We start from the raw sequence: 17,264 nt of genomic DNA, 5'->3' as shown, positions 1-17,264 counted from the left end.
CAAGCACAGGAAGCAGCTCTTTCAGTAGTTTAGTTGGAATAGGGTCCAGTATGCAGCTTGAAGGTTTAGAGGCCATGATTATTTTCATCATTGTGTCAAGAGATATAGTACTAAAAGACTTGAGCGTCTCTCTTGATCCTAGGTCCTGGCAGAGTTGTGCAGACTCAGGACAACTGAGGTTTGGAGGAATACGCAGGTTTAAAGAGGAGTCCGTAATTTGCTTTCTAATAATCATAATCTTTTCCTCAAAGAAGTTCATGAATTTATCACTGCTAAAGTGAAAGTCATCCTCTCTTGGGGAATGCTGCTTTTTAGTTAGCTTTGCGACAGTATCAAAAAGGAATTTCGGATTGTTCTTATTTTCCTCAATTAAGTTAGAAAAATAGGATGATCGAGCAGCAGTAAGGGCTCTTCGGTACTGCACGGTACCGTCCTTCCAAGCTAGTCGGAAGACTTCCAGTTTGGTGTGGCGCCATTTCCGTTCCAATTTTCTGGAAGCTTGCTTCAGAGCTCGGGTATTTTCTGTGTACCAGGGAGCTAGTTTCTTATGAGACATTTTTTAGTTTTAGGGGTGCAACTGCATCTAGGGTATTGCGCAAGGTTAAATTGAGATACTCAGTTAGGTGGTTAACGGATTTTTGTCCTCTGGCGTCCTTGGGTAGGCAGAGGGAGTCTGGAAGGGCATCAAGGAATCTTTGTGTTGTCTGTGAATTTATAGCACGACTTTTGATGTTCCTTGGTTGGGGTCTGAGCAGATTATTTGTTGCAATTGCAAACGTAATAAAATGGTGGTCCGATAGTCCAGGATTATGAGGAAAAACATTAAGATCCACAACATTTATTCCATGGGACAAAACTAGGTCCAGCGTATGACTGTGACAGTGAGTGGGTCCAGAGACATGTTGGACAAAACCCACTGAGTCGATGATGGCTCGAAAGCCTTTTGGAGTGGGTCTGTGGACTTTTCCATGTGAATATTAAAGTCACCAAAGATTAGAATATTATCTGCAATGACTACAAGGTCCGATAGGAATTCAGGGAACTCAGTGAGAAACGCTGTATATGGCCCAGGAGGCCTGTAAACAGTAGCTATAAAAAGTGATTGAGTAGGCTGCATAGATTTCATGACTAGAAGCTCAAAAGACGAAAACGTCATTTTTTTTTTTTTTGTAAATTGAAATTTGCTATCGTAAATGTTAGCAACACCTCCGCCTTTGCGAGATGCACGGGGGATATGGTCACTAGTGTAGCCAGGAGGTGAGGCCTCATTTAACACAGTAAATTCATCAGGCTTAAGCCATGTTTCAGTCAGGCCAATCACATCAAGATTATGATCAGTGATTAGTTCATTGACTATAATTGCCTTTGAAGTAAGGGATCTAACATTAAGTAGCCCTATTTTGAGAAGTGAGGTATCATGATCTCTTTCAGTAATGACAGGAATGGAGGTGGTCTTTATCCTAGTGAGATTGCTAAGGCGAACACCGCCGTGTTTAGTTTTGCCCAACCTAGGTCGAGGCACAGACACGGTCTCAATGGTGATAGCTGAGCTGACTACACTGACTATGCTAGTGGCAGACTCCACTATGCTGGCAGGCTGGCTAATAGCCTGCTGCCTGGCCTGCACCCTATTTCATTGTGGAGCTAGAGGAGTTAGAGCCCTGTCTATGTTGGTAGATAAGATGAGAGCACCCCTCCAGCTAGGATGGAGTCCGTCACTCCTCAGCAGGTCAGGTATAGTAGCTGATATCCCTCCCAGTATTGATACTGTATAGTAGCTGATATCCCCCCCCTCCCAGTATTGATACTGTATAGTAGCTGATAGCCCCTCCCAGTATTGATACTGTATAGTAGCTGATAGCCCCTCCCAGTATTGATACTGTATAGTAGCTGATAGCCCCCCCCCCCAGTATTGATACTGTATAGTAGCTGATATCCCCCCAGTATTGATACTGTATAGTAGCTGATAGCCCCCCCCCAGTATTGATACTGTATAGTAGCTGATATCCCCCTCCCAGTATTGATACTGTATAGTAGCTGATAGCCCCCCAGTATTGATACTGTATAGTAGCTGATATCCCCCCAGTATTGATACTGTATAGTAGCTGATGCCCCCCTCCCAGTATTGATACTGTATAGTAGCTGATATCCCCCTCCCAGTATTGATACTGTATAGTAGCTGATATCCCTCCCAGTATTGATACTGTATAGTAGCTGATATCCCCCTCCCAGTATTGATACTGTATAGTAGCTGATAGCCCCTCCCAGTATTGATACTGTATAGTAGCTGATATCCCCCAGTATTGATACTGTATAGTAGCTGATAGCCCCCCCCCCAGTATTGATACTGTATAGTAGCTGATATCCCCCCAGTATTGATACTGTATAGTAGCTGATAGCCCCCTCCCAGTATTGATACTGTATAGTAGCTGATAGCCCCCTCCCAGTATTGATACTGTATAGTAGCTGATAGCCCCCTCCCAGTATTGATACTGTATAGTAGCTGATAGCCCCCAGTATTGATACTGTATAGTAGCTGATAGCCCCCAGTATCTCTGGGAAGAGAAGCAGCTGATTTGGGATCATATGTATTTGTACATGTGGAACTAAAACTTGAAAATGTATGGAGGGAACGGTGGTTGCCTGTGGCACGGGGCATATGGACAGCTGACCCCCCCCCCCCACCCCATTCATCTCAAGTGTCACTAACCACAAGGACCACTTTGTTCATACGTTTGTCAGCAAGAGCAAGGGTCAAATCTCTGTGTCCATTCGACAATAGAGTCCTCCTCTTCTGTCTGTCTCCCAGGTACCTGACAGACTTTGAGCCGGTACAGTGTCTGGGTCGAGGAGGGTTCGGTGTCGTGTTTGAGGCTCGGAACCAGGTGGACGACTGCAACTATGCTATCAAGAGGATCCGCCTTCCCAACAGGTAACGGGGCTTCAGCATTGTTACAAACGAAGTACCTGTGTTTACTAAACCCGCTAGCCTGCGTATTGACCAGCTCTTACCCAACAGAGAGCTGGCCAGGGAGAAGGTGATGAGAGAGGTGAAGGCTCTGGCCAAGCTGGAACACCCAGGGATTATCCGTTACTTCAACGCCTGGCAGGAGAGCCCTCCAGAGGGCTGGCAGGAGGGGCAGGACCAGCGCTGGCTGGAGGAGAGGTAGGAACCATAATGATGTTACACCAGGTAGGAACTATTACAGTGTAACACCAGGCAGGAGAGCCCCCCAGAGGGCTGGCAGGAGGGACAGGACCAGCGCTGGCTGGAGGAGAGGTAGGAACCATAATGATGTTACACCAGGTAGGAACTATTACAGTGTAACACCAGGCAGGAGAGCCCCCCAGAGGGCTGGCAGGAGGGACAGGACCAGCGCTGGCTGGAGGAGAGGTAGGAACCATAATGATGTTACACCAGGTAGGAACTATTACAGTGTAACACCAGGCAGGAGAGCCCCCCAGAGGGCTGGCAGGAGGGACAGGACCAGCGCTGGCTGGAGGAGAGGTAGGAACCATAATGATGTTACACCAGGTAGGAACTATTACAGTGTAACACCAGGCAGGAGAGCCCCCCCCCCCCCTAAGGCCTGGCTGGGGGGAACTTTTTGTCAGAAATGGACAGCTATTAATTGAGCGAGAGTCACAGCTACAGTTGAAGTCGGAAGTTTACATACACTTATGTTGGAGTCATTAAAACTCGTTTTTCAACCACTCCACAAATGTTTTGTTAACACACTATAGTTTTGTCAAGTCAGTTAGGACATCTACTCTGTGCATGACACAAGTCATTTCTCCAACAATTGTTTACAGACAGATTATTTCACTTATAATTCACTGTATCACAATTCCAGTGGGTCAGAAGTTTACATACACTAAGTTGACTGTGCCTTTAAACAGCTTGGAACATTCCAGAAAATGATGTCATAGCTTTAGAAGCTTCTGATAGGCTAATTGACATAATTTGAGTCAATTAAAGGTGTACCTGTGGATATACAGTATAATAAAAATAATTTTGCACGCCCAATTTTTCAGTTTTTGATTTGTTAAAAAAGTTTGAAATATCCAATAAATGTCGTTCCACTTCATGATTGTGTCCCACTTGTTGTTGATTCGTCACAAAAAAATACAGTTTTATATCTTTATGTTTGAAGCCTGAAATGTGGCATAAGGTCGCAAAGTTCAAGGGGGCCGAATACTTTCGCAAGGCACTGTATTTGAAGGCCTACTTTCAAACTCAGTGCCTCTTTGCTTGACATCATGGGAAAATCAAAAGAAATAAGCCAAGACCTCAGAAAAACAATTGTAGACCTCCACAAGTCTGGTTCATCCTTGGGAGCAATTTCCAAACGCCTGAAGGTACCACGTTCATCTGTACAAACAATAGTACACAAGTATAAACACCATGGGACCACGCAGCCGTCATACCGCTCAGGAAGGAGACGCGTTCTGTCTCCTAGAGATTAATATACTTTGGTGTTAAAAGTGCAAATCAATCCCAGAACAACAGCAAAGGACCTTGTGAAGATGCTGGAGGAAACAGGTTCAAAAGTATCTATATCCACAGTAAAACGAGTCCTATATCGACATAACCTGAAAGGCCGCTCAACAAGGAAGAAGCCACTGCTCCAAAACCTACATAAAAAAGCCTGACTACAGTTTGCAACTGCACATGGGGACAAAGATCGTAATTTTTGAAGAAATGTCCTCTGGTCTGAACAAAAATAGAACTGTTTGGCCATAATGACCACCGTTATGTTCGGAGGATAAAGAGGGAGGCTTGCAAGCCAAAGAATACCATCCCAACCGTGAAGCACGGGGGTGGCAGCATCATGTTGTGGTGATGCTTTGCTGCAGGAGGGACTGGTGCACTTCATAAAATAGATGGCATCATGAGGATGGGGAATTATGTGGATATATTGAAGCAACATCTCAAGACATCAGTCAGGAAGTTAAAGCTTGGTCGCAAATGGGTCTTCCAAATGGACAATGACCCCAAGCATACTTCCAAAGTTGTGGCAAATCAAATCAAATCAAATGTATTTATATAGCCCTTCGTACATCAGCTGATATCTCAAAGTGCTGTACAGAAACCCAGCCTAAAACCCCAAACAGCAAGCAATGCAGGTGTAGAAGCACGGCAAAATGGCTTAAGGACAACAAAGTCAAGGTATTGGAGGGGCCATCACAAAGCCCCGACCTCAATCCTATAGAAAATGTGTGTGCAGAACTGAAAAAGTGTGTGTGAGCAAGGAGGCCTACAAACCTGACTCAGTTACACCAGCTCTGTCAGGAGGAATGGGCCAAAATTCACCCAACTTATTGTGGGAAGCTTGTGGAAGGCTACCCGAAACATTTGGCCCAAGTTCAACAATTTAAAGGCAATGCTACCAAATACTAACTGAGTGTATGTAAACTTCTGACCCACTGGGAATGTGATGAAAGAAATAAAAGCTGAAATAAATCAATCAATTCTCTCTACTATTATTCTGACATTTCACATTCTTAAAAATAAAGTGGTGATCCTAACTGACCTAAGACAGGGAATATTTACGAGGATTAAATGTCAGGAATTGTGAAAAACTGAGTTTAAATGTATTTGGCTGAGGTGTAAGTAAACTTCCGACTGGAAACTGTATGTTTCTAGAACCCATTGATCCTTGTCTCCATCTTGTTTAATGATGGTTGAAGCCATTTCCGTTCCTGAAATGTATGAAGTAGGATGATGGCGATCGTAATATTCCTCTCCTCTCTCTCAGCACTACCGACTGGCCTCTGAGCTCCCCCGACCACATGGAGGTGCTGTCTGTCAAAGTGCCCATCTCGTCTGTCTCCAGCCCTGTGAGTTCTGCGTCTGGGCTGGGCGGGGCCTTCATGACTGACCACGATCAATCCATGCTCTCCAGATCCGCAGGCGGGGCCATGGGATTTGGCTGTGGGGCTATGGACTTCAGAGTTGGGACTGACATCCCCTTCCCCTGCTGATTGGTCAGGACAGTATGATGTCAGAGCTGGATAGCCAACCAGACGCAGAGGCCTCGACTTCAGACACTCCCCACTCCTTTGAGCTATGCCCCCCCCGCGGCCCCAGCGACTGCACCTCGTCCTCTTTTGACATCGTGTTCGAGGACTCGGGCTGCGACCGTGACGCCGACCCTGACCCTGAGGTCATGATCCCCTCAGAAGCCTCCGGATTGGCCAGTACCCCGCTCACTGAGAAGGCTAGCTCCTCCTCCTCCCACACCAGAAGAACCGACCCTTTCCCCGTACCCGTCCCACCCTCCTCCCCCTCCATCCCTCCCTCCTCCTCTCCTCCACGCCCCACCTCCCTCTGCCTGGCCCCGAGCCCCTCCCGGACCCCCCCGACTCTGCGGCCCCAACCCTCTCCTAAGGTCTACCTGTACATTCAGATGCAGCTGTGTCGTAAAGACACCTTGAAGGATTGGATGTCTCAGAGATGTCTGCCTGAACACAGGGAACATTCTCAGTGTCTGGGCATATTTCTGCAGATCTCTGAAGCTGTTCACTTCCTCCACAGCAAGGGCCTGATGCACAGAGACCTCAAGGTGAGGACATCGAAAAGGATACATACACACACAGGAATGAAGACACATGCACAGACAGATGGACACCCACCCACACAATCCCCAGCCCTACCTTCACCAGTGTCTAACAATTATCTCTCTCCCCCTCCTCTCCTCTCTCATCCTTCTTTCTCCTCTCTCCCTCTCCTCTCTCCTCCTTCCCTCTCTCCTCTCTCCTCCTTCCCTCTCTCCTCCTTCCCTCTCTCCTCCTTCCCTTTCTCCTCTCCTCCCTCTCCTCTCTTCTCTCCTCTTTCCTCCTCTCTCCTCCTTCCCTCTCTCCTCTCTCTTCCTTCTCTTTCTCCTCTCTCCCTCTCCTCTCTCCTCCTTCCCTCTCTCTTCCTTCCCTCTCTCCTCTCTCCCCCTCCTCTTCTCCTTCTCTCTCCTCTCTCTCCCTCCTCCATCCTCACTCTTCCTTCCCTCTCTCCCTCTCCTCTCTTCTCTCCTCTTTCCTCCTCTCTCTTCCTTCCCTCTCTCCTTCTCCCTCTCCTCTCTTCTCTCCTCTTTCCTCCTCTCTCTTCCTTCCCTCTCTCCTCTCTCCCCCTCCTCTCCTCCTTCCCTCTCTCCTCTCTCCCTCTCCTCTCTCCTCCTTCCCTCTCTCCTTCTCCCTCTCCTCTTCTCTCCTCTTTCCTCCTCTCTCTTCTTTCCCTCTCTCCTCTCTCCCCCTCCTCTTCTCCTTCTCTCTCTCCTCTCTCTCCCTCCTCGCTCCTCCAGCCCTCCAATATCTTCTTCACTGTAGATGACGTGGTGAAGGTTGGAGACTTTGGTCTGGTGACAGCCATGGACCAGGAAGAGGATGAGGATGATACAGGACCCCTAACTCCCATGCCCAGCTACGCCCGTCACACTGGACAAGTCGGCACCAAACTATACATGAGCCCAGAGCAGGTAAGACCGAACAGACACTACATGACCAACAGTATGTGGACACCTGCTCGTCGAGCATCTCATTCCAAAATCATGGGCATTAATATGGAGTTGGTCCCCCTTTGCTGCTATAACAGCCTCCACTCTTCTGGGAAGGCTTTCCACTAGATGTTGGAACTTTGCTGCTATAACAGCATCCACTCTTCTGGGAAGGCTTTCCACTAGATGTTGGAACATTGCTGCTATAACAGCCTCCACTCTTCTGGGAAGGCTTTCCACTAGATGTTGGGACATTGCTGCTATAACAGCCTCCACTCTTCTGGGAAGGCTTTCCACTAGATGTTGGAACATTGCTGCTATAACAGCCTCCACTCTTCTGGGAAGGCTTTCCACTAGATGTTGGAACATTGCTGCTATAACAGCCTCCACTCTTCTGGGAAGGCTTTCCACTAGATGTTGGAACATTGCTGCTATAACAGCCTCCACTCTTCTGGGAAGGCTTTCCACTAGATGTTGGAACATTGCTGCTATAACAGCCTCCACTCTTCTGGGAAGGCTTTCCACTAGATGTTGGAACATTGCTGCTATAACAGCCTCCACTCTTCTGGGAAGGCTTTCCACTAGATGTTGGGACATTGCTGCTATAACAGCCTCCACTCTTCTGGGAAGGCTTTCCACTAGATGTTGGAACATTGCTGCTATAACAGCCTCCACTCTTCTGGGAAGGCTTTCCACTAGATGTTGGGACATTGCTGCTATAACAGCCTCCACTCTTCTGGGAAGGCTTTCCACTAGATGTTGGGACATTGCTGCTATAACAGCCTCCACTCTTCTGGGAAGGCTTTCCACTAGATGTTGGAACATTGCTGCTGGGACTTGCTTCCATTCAGCCACAAGAGCATTAGTGAGGTCATTAGTGAGGCACTGATGTTGGGCGATTAGGCCTGGCTCGCAGTCTGCGTTACAATTCATACCAAAGGTGTTCGATGGGGTTGAGGTCAGAGCTCTGTGCAGGCCAGTCTTGTTCTTCCACACTGATCTCGGCAAACATTTCTGTATGGACCTCACTTTGTGAATGGGGGCATTGTCATGCTGAAACAGGAAAGGGACTTCCTCAAACTGTTGCCACAATGTTGGAAGCACAGAATCATCTAGAATGTCATTGTATGCTGTAGTGTTATGATAGCGTCCCTTCACTGGAACTAAGGGGCCAAGGCCGAACCATTATTCCTCCTCCACCAAACTTTACAGTTGGCATTATGTATTGGGGTAGGTAGCGTTCTCCTGGCATCCACCCAGATTTGTCCGTCAGACTTTCAGACGGTGAAGTGTGATTCATCACTCCAGAGATCCAGAGTCCAATGCTCTGCCATGGAAACCCATTTCATGAAGCTTGAATTTGAGCTCAGGTGCTTCCTGTTTCCATTGATCATCCTTGAGATGTTTCTACAACTTGATTGGAGTCCACCTGTGGTAAATTCAATTGATTGGACATGATTTGGAAAGGCACACACCTGTCTAAACTCAGCAAAAAAAAGAAACGTCCTCTCACTGTCAACTGCGTTTATTTTCAGTAAACTTAAATGTGTATGAACATAGCATTCAACTACTGAGACATAAACTGAACAAGTTCCACAGACATGTGACTAACAGAAATGGAATAATGTGTCCCTGAACAAAGGGGGGTCAAAATCAAAGTAACAGTCAGTATCTGGTGTGGCCACCAGCTGCATTAAGTACTGCAGTGCATCTCCACCTCATGGACTGCACCAGATTTGCCAGTTCTTGCTGTGAGATGTTACTTCACTCTTCCACCAAGGCACCTGCAAGTTCCCGGACATTTCTGGGGGGAATGGCCCTAGCCCTCACCCTCCGATCCAACAGGTCCCAGACGTGCTCAATGGGATTGAGATCTGGGTTCTTCGCTGGCCATGACAGGACACTGATATTACTGTCTTGCAGAAAATCATGCACAGAACGAGCAGTATGGCTGGTGGCATTGTCCTGCTGGAGGGTCATGTCAGGATGAGCCTGCAGGAAGGGTACCACATGAGGGTGGAGGATGTCTTCCCTGTAACGCACAACATAACATTGATTATGCCTGCAATGACCACAAGCTCAGTCCGATGATGCTGTGACACACCGCCCCAGACCATGACGGACCCTCCACCTCGATCACGCTCCAGAGTACAGGCCTCGGTGTAACGCTCATTCCTTCGACGATAAACGACTCCTCAGTGAAGAGCACTTTTTGCCAGTCCTGTCTGGTCCAGCTACGGTGGGTTTGTGCCCATAGGCGATGTTGTTGCCGGTGATGTCTGGTGAGGACCTGCCTTACAACAGGCCTGCAAGCCCTCAGTTCAGCCTCTCTCAGCCTATTCAGGAAAGTCTGAACACTGATGGAGGGATTGTGGATTCCTGGTGTAACTCGGGCAGTTGTTGTTGCCATCCTGTACCTGTCCCGCAGGTGTGATGTTCGGATGTACCGATCTTGTGCAGGTGTTGTTACATGTGGTCGTCACTCGAGGACGATCAGCTGTCCATCCTGTCTCCCTGTAGTGCTGTCTTAGGCGTCTCACAGTACGGACATTGCAATTTATTGCCCTGGCCACATCTGCAGTCCTCATGCCTCCTTGCAGCATGCCTAAGGCACGTTCATGCAGATGAGCAGGGACCCTGAGCATCTTTCTTTTGGTGTTTTTCAGAGTCAGTAGAAAGGCCTCTTTAGTGTCCTAAGTTTTCATAACTGTGACCTTAATTGCCTACCGTCTGTAAGCTGTTAGTTTCTTAATGACCGTTCCACATGTGCATGTTCATTAATTGTTTATGGTTCATTGAACAAGCATGAGAAACAGTGTTTAAACCCTTTACAATGAAGATCTGTGAAGTTATTTGGATTTGTACGAATTATCTTTGAAAGACAGGGTCCTGAAAAAGGGACATTTATTTGGTTCATCCTGGTTCACCCTGTCCTGGTTCATCCTCGTTCACCCTGTCCTGGTTCACCCTGTCCTGGTTCACCCTGTCCTTGTTCACCCTGTCCTGGTTCATCCTGTCCTGGTTCATCATGTCCTGGTTCCTCTTGGTTCACCCTGGTCTGGTTAAACTTGGCTCACCCTGGTCTGGTTAAACTTGGTTCACCCTGTCCTGGTTCATCATGTCCTGGTTCCTCTTGGTTCACCCTGGTCTGGTTAAACTTGGTTCACCCTTGTCTGGTTAAACTTGGTTCACCCTGTCCTGGTTCACCCTGTCCTGGTTCATCCTGGTTCACCCTGTCCTGTTTCACCCTGTTCTGGTTCATCCTGTCCTGGTTCACCCTGTCCTGGTTCACCCTGTCCTGGTTCACCCTGTCCTGGTTCATCCTGTCCTGGTTCACCCTGTCCTGTTTCACCCTGTCCTGGTTCACCCTGTCCTGGTTCATCCTGGTTCACCCTGTCCTGGTTCATCCTGTCCTGGTTCACCCTGTCCTGGTTCATCCTGTCCTGGTTCACCCTGTCCTGGTTCACCCTGTCCTGGTTCACCCTGTCCTGGTTCATCCTGTCCTGGTGCATCCTGGTTCACCCTGTCCTGGTTCATCCTGTCCTGGTTCACCCTGTTCTGGTTCATCCTGGTTCACCCTGGTCTGGTTACACTTGGTTCACCCTGGTCTGATTAAACTTGGTTCACCCTGTCCTGGTTCATCATGTCCTGGTTCACCCTGTCCTGTTTCACCCTGTCCTGTTTCACCCTGTCCTGTTTCACCCTGTCCTGGTTCACCCTGTCCTGGTTCATCCTGTCCTGGTTCATCCTGTCCTGGTTCATCCTGGTTCACCCTGTTCTGGTTCATCCTGGTTCACCCTGTCCTGGTTCATCCTGTCCTGGTTCACCCTGTCCTGGTTCACCCTGTCCTGGTTCATCCTGTCCTGGTTCACCCTGTCCTGGTTCACCCTGTCCTGGTTCACCCTGTCCTGGTTCATCCTGGTTCACCCTGGTCTGGTTAAACTTGGTTCACCCTGGTCTGGTTAAACTTGGTTCACCCTGTCCTGGTTCATCCTGTCCTGGTTCATCCTGGTTCACCCTGGTCTGGTTACACTTGGTTCACCCTGGTCTGATTAAACTTGGTTCACCCTGTCCTGGTTCATCATGTCCTGGTTCACCCTGTACTGGTACATCATGTCCTGGTTCATCCTGGTTCACCCTGTCCTGGTTCATCCTGGTTCACCCTGTCCTGGTTCACCCTGTCCTGGTTCACCCTGTCCTTGTTCACCCTGTCCTTGTTCACCCTGTCCTGGTTCACCCTGTCCTGGTTCACCCTGTCCTGGTTCACCCTGTCCTGGTTCATCCTGGTTCACCCTGTTCTGGTTCATCCTGTCCTGGTTCACCCTGTCCTGGTTCATCCTGTCCTGGTTCACCCTGTCCTGGTTCACCCTGTCCTGGTTCACCCTGTCCTGGTTCATCCTCGTTCACCCTGTCCTGGTTCATCCTGGTTCACCCTGTCCTGGTTCATCATGTCCTGGTTCCTCTTGGTTCACCCTGGTCTGGTTAAACTTGGTTCACCCTGTTCTGGTTCACCCTGTTCTGGTTCACCCTGTCCTGGTTCACCCTGTCCTGGTTCACCCTGTCCTGGTTCACCCTGTTCTGGTTCATCCTGGTTCACCCTGTCCTGGTTCATCCTGTCCTGGTTCACCCTGTCCTGGTTCACCCTGTCCTGGTTCATCCTGTCCTGGTTCATCCTGTCCTGGTTCACCCTGTCCTGTTTCACCCTGTCCTGGTTCACCCTGTCCTGGTTCATCCTGGTTCACCCTGTCCTGGTTCATCCTGTCCTGGTTCACCCTGTCCTGGTTCACCCTGTCCTGGTTCACCCTGTCCTGGTTCACCCTGTCCTGGTTCACCCTGTCCTGGTTCATCCTGTCCTGGTGCATCCTGGTTCACCCTGTCCTGGTTCATCCTGTCCTGGTTCACCCTGTTCTGGTTCATCCTGGTTCACCCTGGTCTGGTTACACTTGGTTCACCCTGGTCTGATTAAACTTGGTTCACCCTGTCCTGGTTCATCATGTCCTGGTTCACCCTGTCCTGGTACATCATGTCCTGGTTCATCCTGGTTCACCCTGGTCTGGTTACACTTGGTTCACCCTGGTCTGATTAAACTTGGTTCACCCTGTCCTGGTTCATCATGTCCTGGTTCACCCTGTCCTGTTTCACCCTGTCCTGGTTCACCCTGTCCTGGTTCATCCTGTCCTGGTTCATCCTGTCCTGGTTCATCCTGGTTCACCCTGTTCTGGTTCATCCTGGTTCACCCTGTCCTGGTTCATCCTGTCCTGGTTCACCCTGTCCTGGTTCACCCTGTCCTGGTTCATCCTGTCCTGGTTCATCCTGTCCTGGTTCACCCTGTCCTGGTTCACCCTGTCCTGGTTCATCCTGGTTCACCCTGGTCTGGTTAAACTTGGTTCACCCTGGTCTGGTTAAACTTGGTTCACCCTGTCCTGGTTCATCCTGTCCTGGTTCATCCTGGTTCACCCTGGTCTGGTTACACTTGGTTCACCCTGGTCTGATTAAACTTGGTTCACCCTGTCCTGGTTCATCATGTCCTGGTTCACCCTGTACTGGTACATCATGTCCTGGTTCATCCTGGTTCACCCTGTCCTGGTTCATCCTGGTTCACCCTGTCCTGGTTCACCCTGTCCTGGTTCACCCTGTCCTGGTTCACCCTGTCCTTGTTCACCCTGTCCTGGTTCACCCTGTCCTGGTTCACCCTGTCCTGGTTCACCCTGTCCTGGTTCATCCTGGTTCACCCTGTTCTGGTTCATCCTGTCCTGGTTCACCCTGTCCTGGTTCACCCTGTCCTGGTTCACCCTGTCCTGGTTCATCCTGTCCTGGTTCATCCTCGTTCACCCTGTCCTGGTTCATCCTGGTTCACCCTGTCCTGGTTCATCATGTCCTGGTTCCTCTTGGTTCACCCTGGTCTGGTTAAACTTGGTTCACCCTGTTCTGGTTCACCCTGTTCTGGTTCACCCTGTCCTGGTTCACCCTGTCCTGGTTCACCCTGTCCTGGTTCACCCTGTTCTGGTTCATCCTGGTTCACCCTGTCCTGGTTCATCCTGTCCTGGTTCATCCTGTCCTGGTTCACCCTGTCCTGGTTCACCCTGTCCTGGTTCATCCTGTCCTGGTTCATCCTGTCCTGGTTCATCCTGTTCTGGTTCATCCTGGTTCACCCTGTCTTGGTTCCCCCTGTCTTGGTTCCCCCTGTCCTGGTTCCCCCTGTCCTGGTTCACCCTGTCCTGGTTCACCCTGTCCTGGTTAAACTTGGTTCCCCCTGTCCTGGTTCACCCTGTCCTGGTTCATCCTGTCCTGGTTCATCCTGGTTCACCCTGTTCTGGTTAAACTTGGTTCACCCTGTCTTGGTTCCCCCTGTCCTGGTTCCCCCTGTCCTTGTTCACCCTGTCCTGGTTCACCCTGTCCTGGTTCATCCTGTCCTGGTTCATCCTGTCCTGGTTCATCCTGGTTCACCCTGTCCTGGTTCATCCTGTCCTGGTTCATCCTGGTTCACCCTGTTCTGGTTCATCCTGGTTCACCCTGTCCTGGTTAATCCTGGTTCACCCTGGTCTGGTTAAACTTGGTTCACCCTGGTCTGGTTAAACTTGGTTCACCCTGTCCTGGTTCATCCTGTCCTGGTTCATCCTGGTTCACCCTGGTCTGGTTACACTTGGTTCACCCTGGTCTGATTAAACTTGGTTCACCCTGTCCTGGTTCATCATGTCCTGGTTCACCCTGTACTGGTACATCATGTCCTGGTTCATCCTGGTTCACCCTGTTCTGGTTCATCCTGGTTCACCCTGTCCTGGTTCATCCTGGTTCACCCTGGTCTGGTTAAACTTGGTTCACCCTGGTCTGGTTAAACTTGGTTCACCCTGTCCTGGTTCATCCTGTCCTGGTTCATCCTGGTTCACCCTGGTCTGGTTACACTTGGTTCACCCTGGTCTGATTAAACTTGGTTCACCCTGTCCTGGTTCATCATGTCCTGGTTCACCCTGTACTGGTACATCATGTCCTGGTTCATCCTGGTTCACCCTGTCCTGGTTCATCCTGGTTCACCCTGTCCTGGTTCACCCTGTCCTGGTTCACCCTGTCCTGGTTCACCCTGTCCTTGTTCACCCTGTCCTGGTTCACCCTGTCCTGGTTCACCCTGTCCTGGTTCACCCTGTCCTGGTTCATCCTGGTTCACCCTGTTCTGGTTCATCCTGTCCTGGTTCACCCTGTCCTGGTTCACCCTGTCCTGGTTCATCCTGTCCTGGTTCATCCTCGTTCACCCTGTCCTGGTTCATCCTGGTTCACCCTGTCCTGGTTCATCATGTCCTGGTTCCTCTTGGTTCACCCTGGTCTGGTTAAACTTGGTTCACCCTGTTCTGGTTCACCCTGTTCTGGTTCACCCTGTCCTGGTTCACCCTGTCCTGGTTCACCCTGTTCTGGTTCATCCTGGTTCACCCTGTCCTGGTTCATCCTGTCCTGGTTCATCCTGTCCTGGTTCACCCTGTCCTGGTTCACCCTGTCCTGGTTCATCCTGTCCTGGTTCATCCTGTCCTGGTTCATCCTGTTCTGGTTCATCCTGGTTCACCCTGTCTTGGTTCCCCCTGTCTTGGTTCCCCCTGTCCTGGTTCCCCCTGTCCTGGTTCACCCTGTCCTGGTTCACCCTGTCCTGGTTAAACTTGGTTCCCCCTGTCCTGGTTCACCCTGTCCTGGTTCATCCTGTCCTGGTTCATCCTGGTTCACCCTGTTCTGGTTAAACTTGGTTCACCCTGTCTTGGTTCCCCCTGTCCTGGTTCCCCCTGTCCTTGTTCACCCTGTCCTGGTTCACCCTGTCCTGGTTCATCCTGTCCTGGTTCATCCTGTCCTGGTTCATCCTGGTTCACCCTGTCCTGGTTCATCCTGTCCTGGTTCATCCTGGTTCACCCTGTTCTGGTTCATCCTGGTTCACCCTGTCCTGGTTAATCCTGGTTCACCCTGTCCTGGTTTATCCTGTCCTGGTTAATCCTGGTTCCCCCTGTCCTGGTTAATCCTGGTTCACCCTGGTCTGGTTAAACTTGGTTCCCCCTGTCCTGGTTCATGTAATAGATATTTTAGACTGGTAAATTGTCTGTCTGGTAACTCCTCCTGTTAGACTCGTAGAGCTGTCTAATAGAGATGTAACCATGATGTCTATCCGTGTCTTAACCTTTACTCTCACAAAGTAGATATCTACTCTCTTGTTACCCTGAACTGTGTAGTCTTCTAGATTAGAGATGTTTATCTATCTAACTGTAACCATAACCTTGCTCTCTCTCCTCTCCAGTTGTCTGGTGACTTGTACTCTCACAAAGTGGATATCTACTCTCTGGGTCTGATCCTGTTTGAGCTGCTCTGTCCTTTCAGGACACAGATGGAGAGGGTCAGGGTGAGTACCATACAATGGTGAATAGTACTATATAAAAACTCACCGGGGTGAATAGTACTATATATAAACTCACCAGGGTGAATAGTACTATATATAAACTCACCAGGGTGAATAGTACTATATATAAACTCACCAGGGTGAATAGTACTATATATAAACTCACCAGGGTGAATAGTACTATATATAAACTCACCAGGGTGAATAGTACTATATATAAACTCACCGGGGTGAATAGTACTATATATAAACTCACCGGGGTGAATAGTACTATATATAAACTCACCGGGGTGAATAGTACTATATATAAACTCACCGGGGTGAATAGTACTATATATAAACTCACCGGGGTGAATAGTACTATATATAAACTCACCGGGGTGAATAGTACTATATATAAACTCACCGGGGTGAATAGTACTATATATAAACTCACCAGGGTGAATAGTACTACAGTATTGTCCATGATACCATGTTTATCTCCAGACTCTGACTGAAGTCCGAGGGCTGCAGTTTCCTGCTGTCTTCTCCAAGAACAACGTCCAGGAGGTAAGTAGTGTATATCTGCTGTCTGTCTGGCGCCTCCTACTGTCTCTGCTGGCTCTCTGGCGCCTCCTACTGTCTCTGCTGGCTCTCTGGCGCCTCCTACTGTCTCTGCTCTCTGTCTGGCGCCTCCTACTGTCTCTGCTGGCTCTCTGGCGCCTCCTACTGTCTCTGCTCTCTGTCTGGCGCCTCCTACTGTCTCTGCTGGCTCTCTGGCGCCTCCTACTGTCTCTGCTGGCTCTCTGGTGCCTCCTACTGTCTCTGCTGGCTCTCTGGCGCCTCCTACTGTCTCTGCTTTCTGTCTGGCGCCTCCTACTGCCTCTGCTGGCTCTCTGGCGCCTCCTACTGTCTCTGCTGGCTCTCTGGCGCCTCCTACTGTCTCTGCTGGCTCTCTGGCGCCTCCTACTGTCTCTGCTGGCTCTCTGGCGCCTCCTACTGTCTCTGCTGGCTCTCTGGTGCCTCCTACTGTCTCTGCTGGCTCTCTGGCGCCTCCTACTGTCTCTGCTTTCTGTCTGGCGCCTCCTACTGCCTCTGCTGGCTCTCTGGCGCCTCCTACTGTCTCTGCTGGCTCTCTGGCGCCTCCTACTGTCTCTGCTGGCTCTCTGGCGCCTCCTACTGTCTCTGCTGGCTCTCTGGCGCCTCCTACTGTCTCTGCTGGCTCTCTGGCATCTCCTACTGTCTCTGCTGGCTCTCTGGCGCCTCCTACTGTCTCTGCTGGCTCTCTGGCACCTCCTACTGTCTCTGCTGGCTCTCTGGCGCCTCCTACTGTGTCTGCTGGCTCTCTGGCACCTCCTACTGTCTCTGCTGGCTCTCTGGCGCCTCCTACTGTCTCTGCTGGCTCTCTGGCGCCTCCTACTGTCTCTGCTCTC

The 17,264-nt window shown here is 49.8% G+C and overlaps 2 protein-coding genes across 2 annotated transcripts in view; one reads left to right on the top strand and one right to left on the bottom strand.

The window, feature by feature from the left end:
- LOC135574386 (GDNF family receptor alpha-4-like) overlaps positions 1 to 17,264 on the bottom strand; it is a 780,873-nt gene that overhangs the window by 2,803 nt on the left and 760,806 nt on the right. The window lies entirely within an intron of this gene.
- eif2ak3 (eukaryotic translation initiation factor 2-alpha kinase 3) overlaps positions 1 to 17,264 on the top strand; it is a 101,608-nt gene that overhangs the window by 78,406 nt on the left and 5,938 nt on the right. The window contains 7 exon segments of the mRNA XM_065025976.1: positions 2,810 to 2,932; positions 3,020 to 3,166; positions 5,760 to 5,973; positions 5,976 to 6,566; positions 7,296 to 7,469; positions 15,754 to 15,855; positions 16,339 to 16,401. Coding sequence (XP_064882048.1) covers positions 2,810 to 2,932; positions 3,020 to 3,166; positions 5,760 to 5,973; positions 5,976 to 6,566; positions 7,296 to 7,469; positions 15,754 to 15,855; positions 16,339 to 16,401 — 1,414 coding nt within the window.

This window comes from Oncorhynchus nerka, linkage group LG12 (genome assembly GCF_034236695.1).
Source record: "Oncorhynchus nerka isolate Pitt River linkage group LG12, Oner_Uvic_2.0, whole genome shotgun sequence".
Classification (NCBI taxonomy): Eukaryota; Metazoa; Chordata; class Actinopteri; order Salmoniformes; family Salmonidae; genus Oncorhynchus; species Oncorhynchus nerka.
This window is presented reverse-complemented; position numbering and strand designations above follow the sequence as displayed.